General features: G+C 43.8%; 1 protein-coding gene across 9 annotated transcripts in view; it reads right to left on the bottom strand.

Annotated features, from left to right (window-relative positions):
• Positions 1–17,272, bottom strand: part of RBFOX2 (RNA binding fox-1 homolog 2) — a 257,056-nt gene extending 239,784 nt beyond the window's left edge. For all 9 annotated transcript variants that reach the window (XM_024743493.1, XM_024743494.1, XM_024743492.1 and 6 more), the window contains exon 1: positions 17,133–17,272. In XM_024743493.1, coding sequence (XP_024599261.1) covers positions 17,133–17,252 — 120 coding nt within the window. In that variant the 5' untranslated portion in view covers positions 17,253–17,272. The remainder of the gene's footprint in view (positions 1–17,132) is intronic.
• Between the last annotated feature and the right edge of the window lie 3,904 nt (positions 17,273–21,176).

Consider the following 21,176-nt stretch of genomic DNA (forward strand, 5'->3'; position numbering starts at 1 on the left):
TGTTCACACTGAATGTATTTTAGTGTCTTCTAAATGCGTTTATATAGAGCTGTCTAATTCTTTTTAACGTCTGCATGATATTCCATTTTAAGAATGTATCTTATTTTAATTCACAGATTTCCTGTCAAAGAGCATTTGGATTTTTTTCAACCTTTTGCTATTTCAAATAATTCTGTACTGTATATTCTTACACACAGACACAATAGTATCTGTAGAATTAATTCCTAGAGATGGAACTGCTGGGTCAAAGAATATATGTATTTTAACAGACATTGCTAAATAGCTCTTTGTGGAAGTTACGTGACTTTTCACCCCACCAGCAATGTAAGTACCTATTTCTCTACCTACACCCTTATAATACACTGTGCTACCAAGTTTTTCTTTTACTGTATAGTTGTTCCAGAAACCTTCCCCAATAAGCCTCCCGGGTTCCATAAGAACCTCCTTTAACTCCATAATCCTGGCATCTAGCATGTCATAACATTCAAATGCTATTAAATGAATGAATGACTGAGCAAAAGGGTAAGGCCTTTTGTACAACATGGGAAGTTTACTTTAATATAAAGAACAAGGAAAGTGATTTAAATATTAGCAACTTTTCCCTTGTAGAGAAGGAGGGAGAGAGGAAAGTAAGAAAGGACTGATAGATGGCTTGATGGATAGATTCTGATCTAACATGCCTTCTCCTAGAGGTTTTTAAAAAACAGGAAAGATACCTACCTATCTGAAATAGTCAAGTACTGTCCTACCTTAAAGTAAGATACATAACCTATACTCAGAATGTCAAGAAAGCTAAAGGGCCTCCAAAGCAACAGCAAGATCCCTTCTCTGAAACTGCCATGGGATACTGAAGCCTCTCACGTCAATATTCCTCTTACTTACACACTTGCCAAATACTTGACTCTCATCACGTATTGTGCAGTCACACAGCCGGTTAACATCTCATTCATTTGCTTCCGTGCGGTACCTGGCATAGTCACCACAAAACATCTTTCAGTGAATACAGCAATGAATACGGTATTATGAATACAGTAAGTGAATACAGTGGGGACCTCTGTACCACCACTGGTCATGGGTTTGCCATGGTCTCCAGTGCCCCTGTTAACAACCACAGTCACAAGAGATAGCACTTATACACGCTTACCGTGGGCCTGGTACTCTTCTAAGCATGTTGTATTTACTCTATGAACTCATCTAATACTCACAACAACCTTGTGACAAACTATTATTATCCCCATTTTACAGATGAAAAACTGAAGCACAGAGGAGATAAGTGACTTGCCCAAAGGACACACAGCTAAGTAGGTGCAGAGAGAGAATTTGAACCTAGGCAGAATGGCACCTCTTACCCCAATATTTTAATACAGGTGATAACTGCTCTGATAGAGTGGCACACAGAATATATGTTACCAGAGCACCAGGCTTTGACATGCTCAGTGTGAGCCTCTATCAGAGAAACGATCACATTGCATTAAAATTATCTGTGTATACATCCACTTTCCCACCGCAAGTCCAAGTCCTAGTCATCACTGTGCCCAGCACTACCTGACTCAATAAATTCTTCAACTGCGTTTTAGGTTAAGAGGTGGAATAATAAAATTCCATTTCTATTCCTCGGGTTTGCACTTCATATTTTCAATGTGGATGCTTCTTCCTCTGTGTGCCACCACTTCCTAAGACCCATATCCTTTAAAGCAAGATGTGCTTCCTAAATTGTGCTACTTCCCTAGAGATGTTGGCCAGACCTCTCAAACTGCCTTTGGGTACATTCTTGGAGTCCTAGAACACCACAGAGACCCAAACCACCATTCCTGCTGGGCAGGGCACTGGCAATACAGCTCCCACCCCACAGGAGCCACCAGCCTGCATCAGTGGCTCTTATCAGGAACATGGAGTAACTTGAGCCACCTGCCAACCCATCTCTCGACTGCTAAGACAGGCACTTTCTGCTCTCAGGTTGCACAAATGCCTGGAAACATTACACCGAGTGTGAAGGAAGACGCAACAGGGGAAGCAACACAGCATCTGGTGCCCTGCCTGCTTCCATTCACTGTGTGGGGTCATGGAGACGGAGTGGGCCTAATTCACTCCCTGCAAAGCCTTGTGACCAGAAAGATTGTATGGTGAGATTAGCATCACCACACAATGGAGGTCAACATTCATCCAGAATGCAAGACGCATCCCCACTGGCCTCATTCTCCAAACAGCGGGAATGCTACCTCCTCTATAATATTTTTGTGAAGACAAAGGTCCATTGCAGAAGCCAACTCTGAAAAGCACTGTTTTAGTTCACGTCTTTAAATGCAGAAGTGTGTAAAGGTTAACTGAGCTAGAATCAAAGCCTAAACTTGAAATCCTTAATTCTATGTCTGAATCAGAATCCACTACTGTCCACAAAACAAAAGAAAAATATTCCCTGTTTGTTGAACCATATCTATTTACTTCCCATCGAGTCTCAGTCACAGACTGGTCATATTCCAGGGATGAAGAGCATTCACTCAATCCTGGGCTTTCCACAAACACAGGAGTAAAGTGAAACTAACAGCAACTGTGGCTGCTGAGATGCAAACACCTACTAGGAACCAAACCTTTCTTTCTCACAATTCAGCACCAAACTTGGCTCACTGAACAGCCTCCTGACAGCAATAACATTCAATCAGGATAAACTTAGGCATTCTGGATATGTCTGGTATAGAAGATGTCACACGGAATAAAATCACACTGCAGTTGAGATTCTATATGCAATGACTCAAGGCAGATCCAGAGTATCATTACTAACTCAATGACAAATGGAATATCTGACCCCAAATGGGCCCTACTACCACAAAAAGATAGGACCAGGAGCAGCTGATTGGAGCAGGTGGAGAGTTGAAGATGCCTACATTGTACTCAAGCATCTTTAAAAGGTATCATCAGTCAGGGATTTATGGATATTCACATGAGAGAAGAGAGATGCAGATTAGGTCTCTGACCCTGTGACTCCATGATTCCATAAAAATGCAGACTCTTACTTTATGAGATCCTGTACTAATCAGAGTCATCCTTCCCAGAGACATTTAGATGTAGTTATCTCAGTAGAGCAGAACAGAATAATCCTAATTCCAGAAACCTAACAAATAGAGAAAAAAAGTTTACAAGCTGATATAAAATGATCTCCAAATACTATAGAGAAAAGAAAAGCATATGAATATTCATACTACCATGTGAGTTTTTAAAAGGGGGTGGAGAAAATATTACGTAGATACTATCTCTGGACAGAAACCCAGATAACTAACCATACTGGTTACTTCCAAGGAGAGAAACTAGGTAGCTGGGAAAAGGCAGAGACTTTTTACTCTTCAATCTCTCGCATAGTTTGAATCATTAACCACGTGAACATACATTACATGTTTAAAAAATAAATGTAAAAGGTGAAAAAAAAAAACTCCATATAAGAAACTCCCAGAGAAATCACACCCAAAAAGTAGAAAAGAATAAGAAATGAGGGGCTTCCCTGGTGGCACAGTGGTTAAGAATCCGCCTGCTAATGCAGGGGACACGGGTTCGAGCCCTGGTCAGGGAAGATCCCACATGCCGTGGAGCAACTAAGCCCGTGAGCCACAGCTACTGAGCCTACGCTCTAGAGCCCGCGTGCCACAACTACTGAAGACCACATGCTAGAGCCCATGCTCCGCAACAAAAGAAGCCACCGCAATGAGAAGCCCGCGCACCACAACGAAGAGCAGCCCCCGCTCGCAGCAACTAGAGAAAACCCGCGTGAAGCAGTGAAGACCCAATGCAGCCAAAAATTAAATAAATAAATAAATTTTACAAAAAAAAGAATAAAAAATGATTCTATTTAGTCCTAGAGCTGAAAGTCTGAGCTTATTGCTTGCTTTCTCATACCCTCTCTGAGCCTGACATAACTTCTCCATAAAAATGGGCACAGCATCTACTTCACCTGACCGAAACAAGAGAGCTGGTCCAGGTAACTTTGAGATGCCCTCAGCTCTCATGATTTTATACTACCCACCATTATCAATCCATTGACTTAGCTATTGTTGACCCATTACTTGATTGATAATAAAATTAGAGACTGATAACTTCAAGGCAAAAACCAAACAACAATAACAAACTACCATACATACAGCAACCAACTACCCCATCTAACTCCTCCCAATATGTACTACAGGAAAGTGAGATAAACACATAAAATCTCTCCCACAATGCCTGGCACATACAAGTACATGATAACTTCTAGCAAAATCCCAATTCAAAACACTGGCTAGATCCAAATTATTGAAGAAAAAAACTGGGGTTCAGTGTTGACTTCAAGTGCTACACGAATCCACTGTCAGGTAATGAGTAAAATGTTTTCAATATTAAACGTGGCATACAATGAAGCACATATTCACTCCATTCCTTATCAATCATACCCTTTGGTCCAAGAGACATGAGGCTCAGCAAAAAAGTTACTGGATAAAAAGCCATAATATCTGGGTACAAGCATCAGTTTTGCCACTTCCCTGTCTTGAGGCTTAGAGATGTATATTTTCACCATCTGAAAAATGGGAAGAAGAATCACCTACCTTCTGGGCTTGTTACAGGGAATAAGTTGAGACTTGTGTCAAAGCACTTTATAAACTATAAAACATCATATAAGTATAATTATAATTATTGAGGATTAGGTACATCCAGACATGATGATTACACAAAAAGCAACAACAATTATTAAGGACATTTTAAAAAATAGATTGGGGACTTCCCTGGTGGTCCCACGGTTAAGAATCCGCCTTCCAATGCAGGGGACACAGGTTCGATCCCTGGTCAGGGAACCAAGATCCCACATGCTGCGGGGCAACTAAGCCCGCGTGCTGCAACTGCTGAGACCGAGCACCTCAACTTGAGAGAAGTCCGCACCCTGCAACGAAGAGCCCGCATGCCACAACTAAGACCCGACGCAGACAAAACTAAATAAATAAATTAAATTTAAAAAAAAAAGATTGTATAAAGGTTGGTTTATTTTTTCAACAAACGTTTACTGACTTATTATTATTAGTTATCCCTGGCACTGATGGAGGAACCAAGGACACAAAGATTAAGAGACTGTTCCTGCCTTTAAGGAAGTCAAAAAGCACTGGGATATAAGAAAACAGGGCTTGGTAATTATAATAAAAACAGCTATTGTATACTGAACACCTACTACGTGTCAGGCTCTGAACTAAGCACATTACATACATTATCTCTTTTAATTCTTATACCAATCCTATAACATATTTTATAAGGGAAGAAGCTGAGCCTTAGAAAAGTTACGTAACTTAACCAAGATCACACAGCTGTGATGTGGCAAAGCTAGGGGTCCAAGTCAGGTCTGTCTGTCTGTAAGCCCATTCTGTTTTTTATAATCTTAGAGTGGGAAAAACTTTTCTAAGCATCACACACACACACACAAAAAGTAGAAATCATTAATGAAAATATTAACAGACCCTGTTACATTAAAAAAATTAACCTGATACAGTAAGTGAAAAGAGCAAGGTGCAAAAACAATGTGTGGAGTATGCTAGTGTTTGTGTAAAAAGAAAGGGGGAGGAATAACAAGAAACTAACAGGGCAGGTGGAGAACAGGGAAGAGAGGAAGATGCTTCACTAAATATGTTTTTTATAAATATAGAGTCACAACATCTGCTTATGAAAAGTAAAATGAGATAGTTTAAATTCTGTTTAACCCTATTCCAAAGTTATTTGACTCTGTGTGTGTGTGTGTGTGTGTGTGTGTGTGTGTGTGTGTGTGTCAGAATGACACCTATTATCATTTCACAAGGAGCAATCAACAAAAAACGGCTTGGGATAACATGAATTAGACCATTTCCTTGCTTAAAACAAGATGCTGGACCAATCAATTTTTGTAGGTTTCTTCAAACTCCGGGATACTGTTAAACCAAAGAAGTATTTACTACTTGCCTAAAATTAACACTGCAGAAAACAATTCATAGTGAAGCTAAAATTCAGTAAGGGTAAATGATCCCTACACCAACCTCGAGAAAATCAAATATAAAGGTTTCTTAAGACAGCCTTCCCACGATTAAAACACAAAGCCTACCAGGGAACACTTACTCCCGACTACTCCTAGAGAGAGAAGCGCCAAGTAAGCATAAAGGAAAACTGCTCATCTACATGGATACCTGGGTATCGGTTAATCATAGCATTTTTATACAGCTGACAAAAATCACTAATGGTCCGTGATAAGCACCTCTCTGAAAGGCTTCTGCTCTGTGGACGCCACGTGCCAAAGTTAGCCAACTAATCTGCAACACTGTAAAACACAGCCAGCTCAGAGCCAAAATGTTGCAGCAAAAATATCTACTTAGTATCACAACAGCAGCTAAAGACCTGTAACACAAAGTAAGCGGACAAAAGATGTGTATCTAATGAATAATGAGCGGCAGCTGGGGAGGGGAGGAGGCCATCAACAGAAATATCAACTTCTAAGCCCTGACACAGACCTTTTAAATATGACCAGCATCACTTCAAAGTCCAGGATGATACCAAGATTAGCCAAATTACCTTACTAAAAGTCACAAATCAGGCTATGGCTTCAAGTGTGAACACAACATACAAAACACACCATAAAATTTGTATGTGAGGATAGCAAACACAGACAAGTAGGAAACGGGCCACCTAAGTGACAGGTGTAGGGCACTACTCTCCATTCTTCAAACAAGGCCACCTCTGACCCCTCACAGAGATGTGCAGCCTAAGACCAGAGTCATACTTTCAAAACAAGTGCTACCGACTCCCCATAAACTTTGTCAGCGCTCCCACTGTGAGAGGCAGCCATTGTGGAGACTTCCTGAAGTGCCAACAAAGTCCTTAAGGCCATGGTGCCAGCCACCGACAGTGACAGTGTTCCTGGAAGTCTGTATGAGGTGCAAGCCAATGAGCTCAGCTTTGTGGGTGCTGGGAGCCACCACAAGACATCTTCCAATTTTGCCAGTTCTTGCTTTGAAATCACACGATCTTACTATCCCCTCCCCTAGAAACCAAGAAATAGCAGGTAAAAGCTGTCAAAGCCACATATTCAGACAGATCAGGGGACAAGCCAGTCTGACTAGGGGATAAGCGACCTCATTTGCAGATTCTTTTGCAAAGGATGGGAGTGGGGGAAGGCTGGGCAAGAAATGGGGGTGGGAAGGAAACTAAACAATTCCTGTCTTCTACCTCAAATTATTACCCACCTTCCTCAGAATTTTTATGGAGCACTGAACTTCAGATGGAAAAAGAGAGGGGGAAAAAAGGCAAAGAAAACTCAAGGCTGTAAATGTGACTGTACAAAAATCCCCGAGAGGATGACCTATGAAACTAAGCTCCCTGCAACAAGGGCTAACTATGCAGCTGCTTTTTTACTCGCCTAACCGTCCAAGATAAATAGAGCAGGCTCACAGAAGCCCACCAACTTCCAGGAAAATGGAACCAAAGTCCTCTTGACTCACGACAGGCCACATACCCCTGAAATAAATGTGAAATAAATGAAATCCATACAGGTCTGCTCTGGAAATCATCCTGGCTGACAGCAACGAATGCCCCCTCCTCCAAACAGCTGCCGATCTGCAGAGGAAAATGCTGCTCAAAATAAAGCAACTGGAAGAACTTCCCATGAGCCTCAGTTCCAAAAGTGTTCCAACTCCAGCATGCGCTGGAGCCCACATGCAAACCCCACGGCGCCCCGAGACCACGTGTGCAGCTCCTCTCGTTCTACCAGCGTGGCTCCTGCTCCCCACCCCGAACCCCAAAGCTGAGAGACTCCCACAGCTTCCCCCGCCCATCCCTCACAAGAAATCATGGCTTTGCTTGTGGTATTAACAATTTAGGATCCAGCTAAATCAATGCAGCCCCAAAGAAAAATAAACAGTATGCCTCCTCAAAAACCATATGCTTGGAATAAAATATCCAATACTCAGTGCAAAACCTCTTTTCCTCGGCAAAGGAGAAACCAGGGAACCAGCCCCTATATGGGAAAAGTCCCACATACCAGGGTATTATCTAGGGACTTAGGTCCCTAAAAAATCCGAGTATTATGGTTGAACACACCCATGTGGAAGTCTAAATTTCAAAGGCTCGGTTTCCACCCTTGGGAAAATAGGTTTCTAAGCAGTTACTCAACCATTATCATTTGGTTATTCAAAATTGTCATCTACTTCATAAGTGGTACTTATCATGTGTGCTGTGCCTTGAATCCTCAGCTGAAATTTCTAGATGCCACGTATGTGCAGCACACGTCAGAAGGAAGTGATATAACTGGTCTCCCTCATTCCCTTTTTAGAAACTGCTTTATTCACTCAGAATCCAAAAAGCCAGAGGCACTATAAAGTATGCCCATTTGCCTTTAAAGAGGCCCCAACTCAACTAGCAAGGGAAGTCTCAAGGCTGGAAAACAGGCGAGGATTATTACATAGGAGCACAAATCAGAAGCTGAAAGGGAAGGAGGTGGGGATAGCAAGGGCCTGGGAGAGAAGATTCCTGTAAAATACTTCTATGAATCTGTCTCCAAAGCTGAGATTTAAAAGATCTATATCAGGGACTTCCCTGGTGGCACAGTGGTTAAGAATCTGCCTGCCAGTGCAGGGGACACGGTTTCGAGCCCTGGTCTGGGAAGATCCCACATGCCGCAGAGCAACTAAGCCTGTGCGCCACAACTACTGAGCCTGCGCTCTAGAGCCCGCGAGCCACAACTACTGAGCCCGCCTGCTGCAACTACAGAAGCCCACACGCCTAGAGCCCATGCTCTGCAACAAGAGAAGCCACTGCATGAGAAGCCTGTGCACTGCAACAAAGAGTAGCCCTGGCTCGCCACAACTAGAGAAAGCCTGCACACAGCAACTAAGACCCTACGCAGACCAAAAAAATAAAAATAAAAGAACGTATCAATTATCCTCATTTTCAAACACAGCCAAAGAATGATCTGAAAAATAGCATATATTCCGTGAGGTGTCTCAATTGGGTATTTTTCCTGCATCCATAAAAACAAGCTATAATAGCTTACGAAATTCACTGGTTGAGAACAGAAAGGCTAAAGTCCACAGTCGATCAAATGGGTTTACTCCCAAATGGTGGTAATACATCTGAACTGCAACACTCCAGAATCTCTCAGCAGCACCGTAAAAGGTAGGTCAACAGACTGCTCCAATGAACTGGAACAGGTTAGCTCTAATTGCCCCTTAATCGTGTGGTTCCTCTACTTTCCTCAGCCACCCCATCACAAAGGCACTTTTTATACACATGCACGTGCTCTCAATTAATATCTGAGCACAGGAAATGAAACATCAGGTTGCCATGCCCACCCGACACATTCGGCAGTTAAGTTCCACCCCAGCTTCGGTTTTCAAAGACCCCTCTCTCACCTTTAACCCTGATATCAATGGAAAGATCAGGTACCATTCACAAATCCCACAACACCTAGTCTTCAGAGGAGCTGGAAAGCAGACCAAGGACTAGACCCCCCAGCGAAAATCTGGAAAAACAATTAAAGCCATCTGCTGGCCCCAACTGAGGAGCAGGAAGACAAAGTTCACTTCAACAAGAACGACAGTTTCTTACTCCGGCCCAGGCACAGTGCGAGATCCTATGGATCCCAAAGGCTCCCCTGATCTCACAGTCTAGGTGGGGGTAGAGGGGCAGACAGTTGAACAAATGTTAATCTAAAAGTCCTAAAACAGAGGTCTGGACATGATGTTCTGGAAAGCAGCAAGAATGTGGGAGGGATGGGAGCAGTGACAAAAGGCATCCAGGAGGAATCTGTATCCCAACTTATTCTTGAAGATTGAGCCTTACAAATGAGAGAGAGATGTGAGGCAGGAATTTCAGGTGGAACAGAAACAAAAGCACAGAGGTACGAATGAGCCTGGGCCGCACAGCGCGCTCAGGAAGCTGCAAGTCCCTTGCCATGGACTTGGAGGTGGAGTGTAGAAAGAAGCTAGAAAGGCAGGCACAAGTCAGGCCAGAAGGACCTGGTAGGCCAAACGGAATGGACTTTATCCACAGGTCAAAGATAAGCTATCAAATCATTTTAAGCTCTTTTAGATGGATGACCCTGTTAGTAGTCAGGAGGGTGGGTTTGAAGAGTCCAGAAAGAGACCACAAGTGACAAATGCATCCCAGCCCAAGTTCCACAAACAAAAATGAGAACAAAACGTGCCATCTATTTGATACAATACATTTAACCAACAAACCTTATAAAATTTGGAACAAAATGACATTTTCGCCACTCCTGCATCCCAAGTGCCACCAAAACGGCCAGTGCCTCTGTCACCCACACTCCCAGGAGAGATCCCACAGGTTCCTGAAATGTCCACATGCCCAATGCAGGGACAGTGACACTTCAGGAGTCCTTTTAGTCCTTAGCAAAGAAGTGAATGTCTCCTCTTCCTCTCATTGGAGAGACCACCATGACCAGGTCCATTCGCCTCCTCCACGCGGATGTCAAACCAATTAGATTTCCCGGTTTCACACAACGCTCATCTCAGGTAACTCCCAACTCCGGCACTTAATAAATCAGAAGCACGTTAACCGCTCCATGCTGATGAGCAGTAAGCAGGAACTCGCTGAGTGCTGTGTAGCAGGTTATAAGGGACGCAAGAAATAAACATTTACTGCCGAGCTCCATGATGGGAGCTTTAAATAATCTCACTTTCTCATTATAGCAGCTCATCAGCGGATGCAGTAATTCCCCCAGTTCACAGATGTGTAAACAGGAGCTCAGATGTTAAGTATCTTACCAACGGTCATTCAGTTGGTTGGTAGGTGGAAGAACCAGGATTCAAACCCCAATATGAGAAATTCTAAATAGTGTTTCTTTCACTACACCATACTTCATGTATGGATAACAAACATAATGACATATTAAGGTTGGTAATAATAATAACAACAGTATCTCCCCTCTGAAAATTTAGAGGGGAAGCACATTATACAGTCTCAGGTGAAGGGATCACTCAGAGAAGACACAATTGAGTGATCACAACTGGAATCTTCAAATGCTCCAAAAAGGTCACTCCTGAGCATTAGTGACCAAAAACTGTTCAGACTCAAATAACCAAAGCAACCTGACTATACTCCACTGAAATCTATCAAATCCTCCATACCCTTCCCCTCAGGGTCTCTTAGACAACATCTGAAAACACTCATGGCTGATTGCTTGCTCTCACTGCGCTCTCTCTTAAATGATTTCTCAAACTACTTTACCACCCAAATTACAGAAATATGTCCAGGATTCACATGGCAGTTCTGATCCGATTTGCCCCAATCCTGGCTCAAGCAGCTTTGCACTACCCTCCTAACTAGATCAGCGCCAGCCAATGGGTTTATTCAGGCTGATCTGTGATGGATTAGATAATGAAACCTTAGCCATGTAAGCTGCCTGCTTGTACTGGGGCTGTGGGGGAGAATAGGAAACTCAATACTCCTAGGGGCCACCTAAACACCACATGCACTCGCCATCCCTCCTCCATCTGTTTGCTCACGCTCCAATTACTGCCATTTCCTTTCCACCGTCTCGCATGCTCTTCCCTTCTGTCTCTGAATGAAGTACACATTTGCCCCAGAAAAAGATGTTTACTATGCTTTACAAATGCATATCAAAAAACAATTCAAACAAGTCCATTCACTAAAATGACCATCTTTATTTTTTCCACAAATTATTAAAGCCTGATATCAAACTGATGGCCTGAGAGATGTCAAACCAGAGATTCACTAGCAACATTCTTGTTTACACCAAGTAGTACATTGAATTTCTTTCCCAGCCCTGTAATCTTGAGGCCTGTCTGCATCAGTCTGCTTTATATCAAAATGAAAGTTAAATCTCTAGTTAGCTTTTTGTTGTGTTCACACGTCAGTATGATAGAGAAAAAAAAAAGGACAACGTGGCTAGAAAAATGGGAGAGGAAGTTAGGAGACAAATTCAACTCAGGCTAATCTCTTGAGTTGCCGTGAAGAATAATTCTACTTTGAATTCAGATCTTTCTCCTCCTCAAAGACATTCCCAGTTTCACAATCACAAGCTTCCTTGTGAGGCTTGAAAGAAATTAGTAATTTTTACATGACTGTGCCTCAATTTCTCCAACTACAATATTTACCACTCTGGTAGTATTATGGGATGAATGTCTGTGTCCCCTCCCAAACTAATATCTTGAAGCCCTAGCCCACAGTATGATGGCATTTGGAGGTGGGGCTGTTGGGAGGTGATTAGGTCATGTGGGTAGGACCCCCATGTTGGGATTAGGACCCGTATAAGAAGAGGAAGAGATCTCTGTGTGTGTGTGTCCACTAGCATACATGGGGAAAAGGCCATGTGAGCACAGAGCACACAGAGCAAGAAGGCAGCTGGCTGCAAGCCAGGAAGAGAGCCCTCACCAGGCACCAAATCTGCCAGCACCTTGATCTTGGACTTCCAGCCTCCGAAACTGTGAGAAACAAATTTCTGTTGTTTAAGCCACCCAGTCTATGGTATTTTGTTAGGGTGCCTAAGCAGATTAAGACATGTAGAAATGAAAAATTCAATAATTTTAGTGAGATATAGTTCAAAAAATCACTTTGAAGGAAAGCACATCGTTTTTATAACTCTACCCAAATGGTAGCACCATGTTCAGTTTCAGCACCAAACACTCAAAGTCCAAAGAGACATCCACCTAGGAGGAAAGAAACCCAGAACCAAGCAAATGGCAAGATAAAGTACTTCAAGAAATACAGTATCTACAGAGCAATTACAGGCTACCTGGAAGCCCTTCCCTGAGACCAGAAAGTCTTCCTGCTACTAGTGGCTGATTCACCACTAACATGAACAACTTCTGAACTCACTTAGCTACAATGGATTCATGACTCTATGGTCAGAAGCAGTTAGTTAGCCATGTAACAATCACATTCCAACATTTCACTACCATAAAGAATTTTGCTGAAAGCTATAAATAATAATTAAGGTGCACCTTGCCTTATGAAGCAGCTAAGTTCCTAGAAAGTTGCACAAAAATTGAATTTTTGCTCATCAAATTGTTTATATTCACTAGAAGAGCTGAACAAAATAATTTATTCCCCGGTACGTTTAATAAAGCCCAAATTTTTCACATATATCAGACTTGCTTAAAGTGAAACAAACCTCTAATATCTATATATATAACTCACTTAACTTTCTACCAGGTTAGAGTACAATATTTCCAAATACCTCCTTTAACAACTAACTACATCTCTCAAGCTGTGTTTCAGTTTTCAGGTTGAACTTGTCTCTTCCCTCCTACTCTACAGTGCAGGATTCTCTAATTCTAAACTGTTTCCAGGGCTGTGTGAACTCCTCTGCCATCCACATAAAGCTTCTGGATATTGGCCTTGAAAAGGAGTGACCCTTCCTCTCCTCTCTAGGGTTCCTTCTTAGCATAAGGATTATAACAGAAGCACCACAGACTCTCTTGTGTCCCTGGTGCTCCACTTGGGGAAGTAATAATTTATCCCAAAAGTTTAGTGGCTGTAACTCAACAGGGTTGGAACCTGCAGCTTAGAGCCATAGCTCCATTTAGTCTGTAGTCTTGGGAAATTAACTTCTGTTAAAAAAAAAAAAAAAAAAGGGTTAATCCTTTGACACTCAAAAGATTGGGGAATTTCCGGAAAGTACTTTCACCCCTAAATTTCATGATTTTTTTTCTATCCCTTAATTATTTAAAAAAGGTAAAATTTCAACTTCAACCTAACAGGCATTGAGCACTTACTACGTACCCAAAACTGTAACGTATTACACAGGATAACTACGAAGAAAATATAGTTCCTGTCTTCTAGAAGCTTACAGCATCACTAGGGAAACAAGAATAAAACAATGAAGGGACAATACAAGATGATGCATAATTAAGCATCAACACAAACAGGAGGCAAGAGGAGGGTCTGACTGGTGTGAACTAAGCTGTCAGGGAAGGCGTCCCAGAAGAGCTATGACCTCCGAGAAACTCCATTTGTGTTAAGATATAAGAAAAAAAACATGTGCTTTAAGACAAACCCGTATACCAAAAAGCAAGTTACTCTAGATTTTTTACGTGTATGTTTACGTGGGCCTATAGGCATGTCTACACCGCTGATATTTCCTAAAACTGCCTCGCCCCTGCTCGCTCTCCTCCAGCTACACTGGTTTCTTGTTCTCAAACACATCAAGCACACCCCTCCGTAAATGCCTCTGTACCCACAGTTCCTCTGCCTGAAAGCTCTTCCCTTAAATATCTGAACAGGCCCATTCCCTCAGGTCACCCAAAGGTCACCTATCAGAGACGCCTTCCCTAACCATCCTCCTCACCACTCTCTACCCCTTCCCCTGTTTTATTTTTCTTCTTAGCACTTAGGACCACCAAATAATAGTTGATTTCTTTACTGTCAGTCCCTTTCAATTAGAATATTAGTTCCATGAGAGCGGAGTCTTTGTTTTGTTTACTACCGTATTTCCTGGGCTCTAAAACAGGACCTGGCACTTAGCAGCTGTTCAATAAACATCAGTTAAATGAATATTAAATATCCTATCCTTCTTATCAGAATGATAGGAAGGTCCCAGAGATGTAGGTGACCTAGGCTTAAATTTTATCTTTTCATGAACATTATTTTTCCTTTACTCCCAATTATACCTCAAATTTCAACCTCCCCATAAAACCTTCCTTGATCATTTTGGCAAGAAGGACCATCTCTTTCTTCTGGCCCCAGTGGCACAAATCCTCTGCATGCTTTGGCTCTAAATTTTGCAATGCCTTGCGACACACATCTACCCTGTGGTATCTCTACTTTCATTCCTCTGGAACTTACCCAAAAAATTCATATAATATGTATATATATACACATATATATATGTGATATGCATACGTACCTATGTATGATACATATACGCACCCACACACGTGCACTTTTTTATTTTTTTATAACTTTTCACCCATTTTGACTCCCCACCTAGATTGCAGACACCAAGTACCTTAAGGTCAGGGAACCTGACATATTTTTTTAGAGATAACTTAGAAATCATCCTGTACCAACACTGTATTTTACAACCAAGGAAACAGAGGCCCCCAAAGAAGGGATTTTCCCAGAACCATACAGGTAGTTGAAGGTAGGGGGCTAAATCAAGGATGATTTGAATACCTGTGTCACATGGTATATTGGAACTACAACAATGAGAATGCATAAAGTGAAAAATAAATAAAGATCCACAAGTACACAGAGTGAAAAAAGGATTCTCTGTGGGATAATTCTAAGTTGCCCATCTGTACCCAAAGGACCTAATCCACTGCTTCCTCTGCATACTCCAAAGTCCCTATACACTGCTCCATTTCCAAATACTACTATCCTTGGCCAATTTGAAGGCAACCAGCAAATAATGGGCCCCAGGAGGAAAGGTGGGGAAGGCAGTGGGAGTCTCACTATTAACCATGATTGACAGAAATGATAAATGAATACAGACAGACACAGATATATGCACACACCAAGCAGAACATGCTCACCAGCACCCACATCCAATCTTCTCTCCTCATCATCCAGTGTTAACCCACCTCACCTTAAGTCTCCCCATATTCCTCTATATTTTCTCCATGGCCCAAGCTTTTACTTCTCACAAGCCCTCTGCCTGAGGGAGTTCAAATGGAGAACAAAAGGAGGCAAACGAAACAAAAGAATTCAAAAATAAACACAAAGAGGGTCACTTTACCCAAGTCAACACAAGTAATAGAGTGGCCTCTGCAAGGGAGACCAAGAAGCACACGGCAAACATGCCAGGCTTAAATACAGCTCCGTCTCTAACACAGGAAGTCAGACAGAGCCTTGAAAAGCAGAGAGAGAAGAGCACAGGAAGTCTTTTAGCACTGCAGAGATTTCCAAGAGTGCTGTAATGGAGAGAGCACAGGAATAGGAATTAGAAGACTAGGATTCTAGCTCTAGTTTTACTACCAGCTAAGTGAGTGGCCCTAGGCAAGTCACTAGTCTGCTCTGGATTTTTGATTCCCCATCTGTACAACGAGGTAGTTAAAACATTTTGGGACTTGAATAAAAAAAGATGAAAACTGTTGACTTTCTCCCACCAAAGAGTTCTATTTTGCATAAGAATCTTCCAAGTCTATCCAGGTTAAGAACTCCAGTCAAAGATGATGTCTCTGGTCCCTTCTATCTCTAACATTCTGTGATTCTAAGAGAATTAGGCAGAAGTCTAAACGACTGCTGGGAGGTAAGCCTCACCCTTTCATAGTAAGTATGTTCTGAACAGAGACCAAATCCTAAAACCTGGGAAGGTTTCACGATCTTCCTCCAATTACGAAGTCAACTGACATCGTCACTACATTTGCCAGTCCCTATCCAAATCAACCAGCTTCTCCCTGAGTCCACAACTCAGAATCCAGTCTTCTAACAACCCTATAAATTTTCTTTTATACCCCAGGACATTAAAGAACTAGTAGGTGCCCCAGTTATATAAAATGCAACTGGCAAAGTACAGGAGGGGCAGGTCCTGTGTCGCCAGACTCAGTAGCTCCACAAAGTTAATGAGCTCGAGCACCACGGCGTCCCCTAACACTACCCAACTCCTCGTACTTCTCACACTCCTTGTGGAACTGATTTAACCCACAATCTAAGCCACATCCCCTTTGGGCTCTCGAGGAGGTTTCTCGCTTTTCACTCCTCTCCTTTCTATGTTGCTCCCCTTCTCCATCCCAGTTGTGTGTCGAGAGCTGACAAAAAGGTACTCCCTCTTTGCGGAAGGTTTCCCACCACTCTCTCCCCGTCCTTGACTGGGTCTCCGGCTCTCTGGACAACAGACCCAGGATCTCTTGGCTTCCACCCCACCCCAAGGAACTAAGGAAGGGTTTGAAGAAATGGAATCCATCTCAAGCACGTTCAATTTCCTCCCAACACCTATTCATGCGACGTGGCCCCCCGTCCCCTCAGGGATCAGGACCCTCCGGGGCACACCAGGCTCCACCTGCACCCTTCGCCTCCAAGCCGGGTCTCGCCCCACCTTCCAAGCAGGCCCCGACCGGCCCCCTCCCACCTCCAAGCCGGGACCCCGGGCAGCCCTCCCCGCTCCAAGCCCGGGAGCCCCGAGTCGCCCCGCGGCCCCCGCGCCGCACCCCCGCGGTAACTGGGCACCCGCCCCGCACGGTCACCTGCATCCCGCCACCGTCGGCCGCCGCCTCCTCGGTGCGCGGCCGCTTGCTCAGGCCGGGTTCGGCTCCGTCTCCTCCCCCTCCGGGCACCGGCAGCTCCAGCTCCGACTCCCGCTTCATCCCCCGGGCAGCGGCGCCGGGCCCGAGCTGAGGCGGCTGCTGCGAGGGGCGGTGGCCGAGCCCGCGGAGGGGGCGGGGCCAGCGCCCCTCGGCAATCTCCGCCGCCTCCGCTCCGGGCGCCCGAGGGAGGCCGGGAAGAGATCGGGGGAGCTCGGGGATTTACGGCGCGGTCGAGGGATTGTCCTGGAGGTACCGCGCGGCTGGAGTTGCAGGGCGGAGGGGGCGGAGTCTGTTTCCCTAAGGGCGGGGCCACAGCCTAGAAAGGGCGGAGCTTGAGAGGCCCGAGGCCGCGTAGCATCTCCCTCTGGCGGGACTCGCTGTGCAGAGTTGTGCAGCGAATTCGCCCATCTGGCCGCGTCGGTTCCAGGCGAGGGAAGAGGCGCTCTGGGGGAGAGAGGTCTTTGCTTGCTCCTTCTCCCGCAGGAGAATGGGGATCTCGAGTTGGAAGGTCCAGGAATGAAGCCACCACTACAGGCCTCTCTCCCCAGTCCTGAAAGCCTTTACTCTAATCATAATTATTATCACATCTGTGGTCATCTTAATAATACCTGATGTCTGTAAGAGCTTCACAGTTTGCACAATGGATTCACAGACCCGTTCTGGAGACGGTGGTATAAGCAGAGTAGATACCATGATCTCTGTTTCATTGATGGTGAACCTGAACCTTGGTTAAGTCCTGCAGATAAAAACTGGCAGATCCATATCTCAGGAAAACAGATCATATTCTCTTTCTTTGCACGTTGCTGCCTAACACTTTATTGCTTATCAACTTCGTGCAATTAGAGATATTTGTGCAATAGCTTCTCTTTCTTACCGACTGTAAGGACTAAGGCGGCATCCACTTTCTCTGGGTTCCATGTCGTGCCCACCCCTTTTCCATCGTTTGCAAAATGAGGAGATGATTTCGATCAGTGGTTTGAAAGCAGGGACGATTTTGCACCTACCCCTCTCCCCCAGGATATCTGTCAACATCTGGAGATATTTTTGGTTGTTACACCTGGCGTGGGTTGGGGAAAGGGGTGCTGCTGGTGGATAGAGACCAGGATCGACTGGGAAAGTTGTTCAACATCATACAGTGAACAGGACAGTTCCCACAGCAGTTATCCAGCCCAAAATGTCAATAGTGCTGAGGTTTAGAAACCCCGGGTTAGATGATTTCTCAGGTCATTTCCAGATAGGCCTATGATTTATCCTTTGAACTTGGGTTTAACCTGACTAGTGCTGGAACAGTCCAGTGATAAAGATTCCTGCTTGGAGTCAGACCAACCCAGGTTTGAATCCAGGCTTTACCACCTACTGCCCATGTGATGTGCTTGGAGTCAGACCAACCCAGGTTTGAATCCAGGCTTTACCACCTACTGCCCATGTGATGTGCTTGGAGTCAGACCAACCCAGGTTTGAATCCAGGCTTTACCACCCACTGCCCATGTGATGTTGAACCACTGATGACTTAAGAATTTCTATATTGAAGGGGATTAGGGCCTGCAGACTGGGTGCAAGGGAAGACTGGAGGACTTGTCTTAAAGCTGAGTTTTCATAGCAGGCACATTGTTTTAACTAGGCTATGTTATAGACCAATAAAAATAGTCACGTTTTAGCTCTGTCACTTACAAGTCATGGTGCCCTGTGAAAGCTACTTAGCCTTTCTATGCCTCAGTTTCTCCATCTGAAAGCTAGGATAATAATAGTACCTTTCTGAAAGGATTACTGTAAGGGTTCACATGACTTTTCACACATTAAGAACTTTGAACAGATTGGCCTATGGGAAGCACTCAATAAATGATAAGAATGTATCATTATCACTACCACTGTGTTTTTTAAATTACATAAGGTGGCTTTGTGAGGCTGCTAGAGATTAAGATGGTCAGACAAAGCTCCCCAAGTCAACCTTTTTTTTTTTTTTTCCTTTGCGGTACACAGGCCTCTCACTGCTGTGGCCTCTCCCCTTGTGGAGCACAGGCTCTGGACGCGCAGGCCCAGCCGCCATGGCTCACGGGCCCAGCCGCTCCGCGGCATGTGGGATCCTCCCAGACCGGGGCACGAACCCGTGTCCCCTGCATCGGCAGGCGGACTCTCAACCACTGCGCCACCAGGGAAGCCCCCAAGTCAACCTTTAGTACAACCACTGTTGGGCAAATCAACTATTTTCACCAAGCCTTCAACTCCTTGTCTGTAAGATGGCAATAATTGTCACAATGTTGTTCTAAGGATTAAACAAGACAAAATAAAGTACTTAGCACAGCGCCTAACATATAGTAACTGCTTAATAAATGGTAAATATTTATCATGTAATTTGTTTAGTGACAGTAAACTACTGGCTAGGGACCCATGGGGCTGGAAAGAGAAGCTTAGACATCTCTTAATACCGCTATTTGGGCCTCTGGGTTGGGAGTGCAAGTACCTGCAAGCTTGTTCTTGAGCTCCAACCTAAATCAGCCGGTACTCCACAGCAGATGGAGCTTGATCCTGTCCAACCAAGCATTATGTATTTAAAGAAAAATTGGGATGTTTCCTGATGGACTGTGGAACAACAATGGCTATTTTTTTTTTAACCTAGGGATATCAGTGTTCGATTTTCCAAAAAGTTTACTTTCTAGACTGGTATCTTAAGAATTCTTTTCCCTTCCCCACCTATCTTGCCAAAATACTGGAATCTGAATGATGCTAGGTCCTTCCTGGGCTGCTCCATGACCCAGCAAGAAATAAAATTTGGGATCAGTGCTGCTTGTGACTCAAATTATTGTTATCCAAGTAGCATACATGTCCCCTAAGAAATAGAGCGATGTGGTATGGGAATGTTTGAATGACCAGGCAGAACAAAGAGAAATTGGACCCTGCCTTGTAAGCACACATTAAGCAACTAGGGAGGGAGAGAATAGAACCCTATAAATAGTGGAAGAGGCCAAATGCACCCATGACGGCACAAAGACCAGGATCATTCCTTTCATATATATCTGCAGCTACCTGTTTGGGAACAAGTGGTTATAAAACATTACAGAGGAAGAGGACAATTTTAAAATATTTTCCTAGAAAGAATTTTGAGCTGCAGAAACTATGGAAGTCCTAACGTTTATTCATTTATCCACTCAACAAACTATGGGCAGGAGTCTAGGATACCAAAATGAGTAAGGAGCTCACAGTCTAGGGAAGAAGGGATGAGCAAATAAAAAGACAGTTGTAACGCATCATGATAAGGAGGTCACCACTCATAGTGGTCAAGCACACGGACTCGTGTCAAACAGACATGGGCTTGAATCTGTCATGGCCATGTCTCTGATCTTGGACAAGAAAGATCCTTCGCATCTCTAAGGCCCAGTTTTTTCATTTGTGTGACAAGCACTGATAACAACCCAATATTCATTCTCCTCTTATTCTTTACTAGCAGAACCTCAATTTTGTTCAGGGCAGAAATCTTACCAGCTTTAAAAAGAAAAAATAGAAAGAATTCTCAAGCTCCCTGGCAGGTGAGGGTGGCCACGTTACACAGTTCTGGCCAGAGAGAGAGGTAGGTAGGGGATAGCATCCCTTCCCAACTAATAAGACAAAACCATAAGACAAAGACAAGCATAAGACAAAACCCTTCATCTCTTGCTTTTTGTCATTTATCCTTCCTCCCGCCCGAAACACAGATGGGAAAAACGACAGCCCTCTTGTGTCCACAGTAACAAAAACTACAGGCTAAAAATGGTACTATGGAGCCACCATAGCAGCCCTAGCCCATCCACCTCTAATTTATCGTTATTTGAGCAAAATAAGTTCCCATTTGCTTAAGCCACTGTGTACAGGTTTGTACATGCAGCCAAACTTGACTCCTCACTGATATAATCTGTAAACTGTACCTCCCCCCACCCCGTGTTCTTTTGAGTATTAAATAATGCATGTAAAGCACTTAGCATGACACCTGGCTCACAGACACACTCAATA

This window comes from Neophocaena asiaeorientalis, unplaced genomic scaffold (genome assembly GCF_003031525.2).
Source record: "Neophocaena asiaeorientalis asiaeorientalis breed wild unplaced genomic scaffold, Neophocaena_asiaeorientalis_V1.1 scaffold332, whole genome shotgun sequence".
In the NCBI taxonomy this organism is placed as follows: Eukaryota; Metazoa; Chordata; class Mammalia; order Artiodactyla; family Phocoenidae; genus Neophocaena; species Neophocaena asiaeorientalis.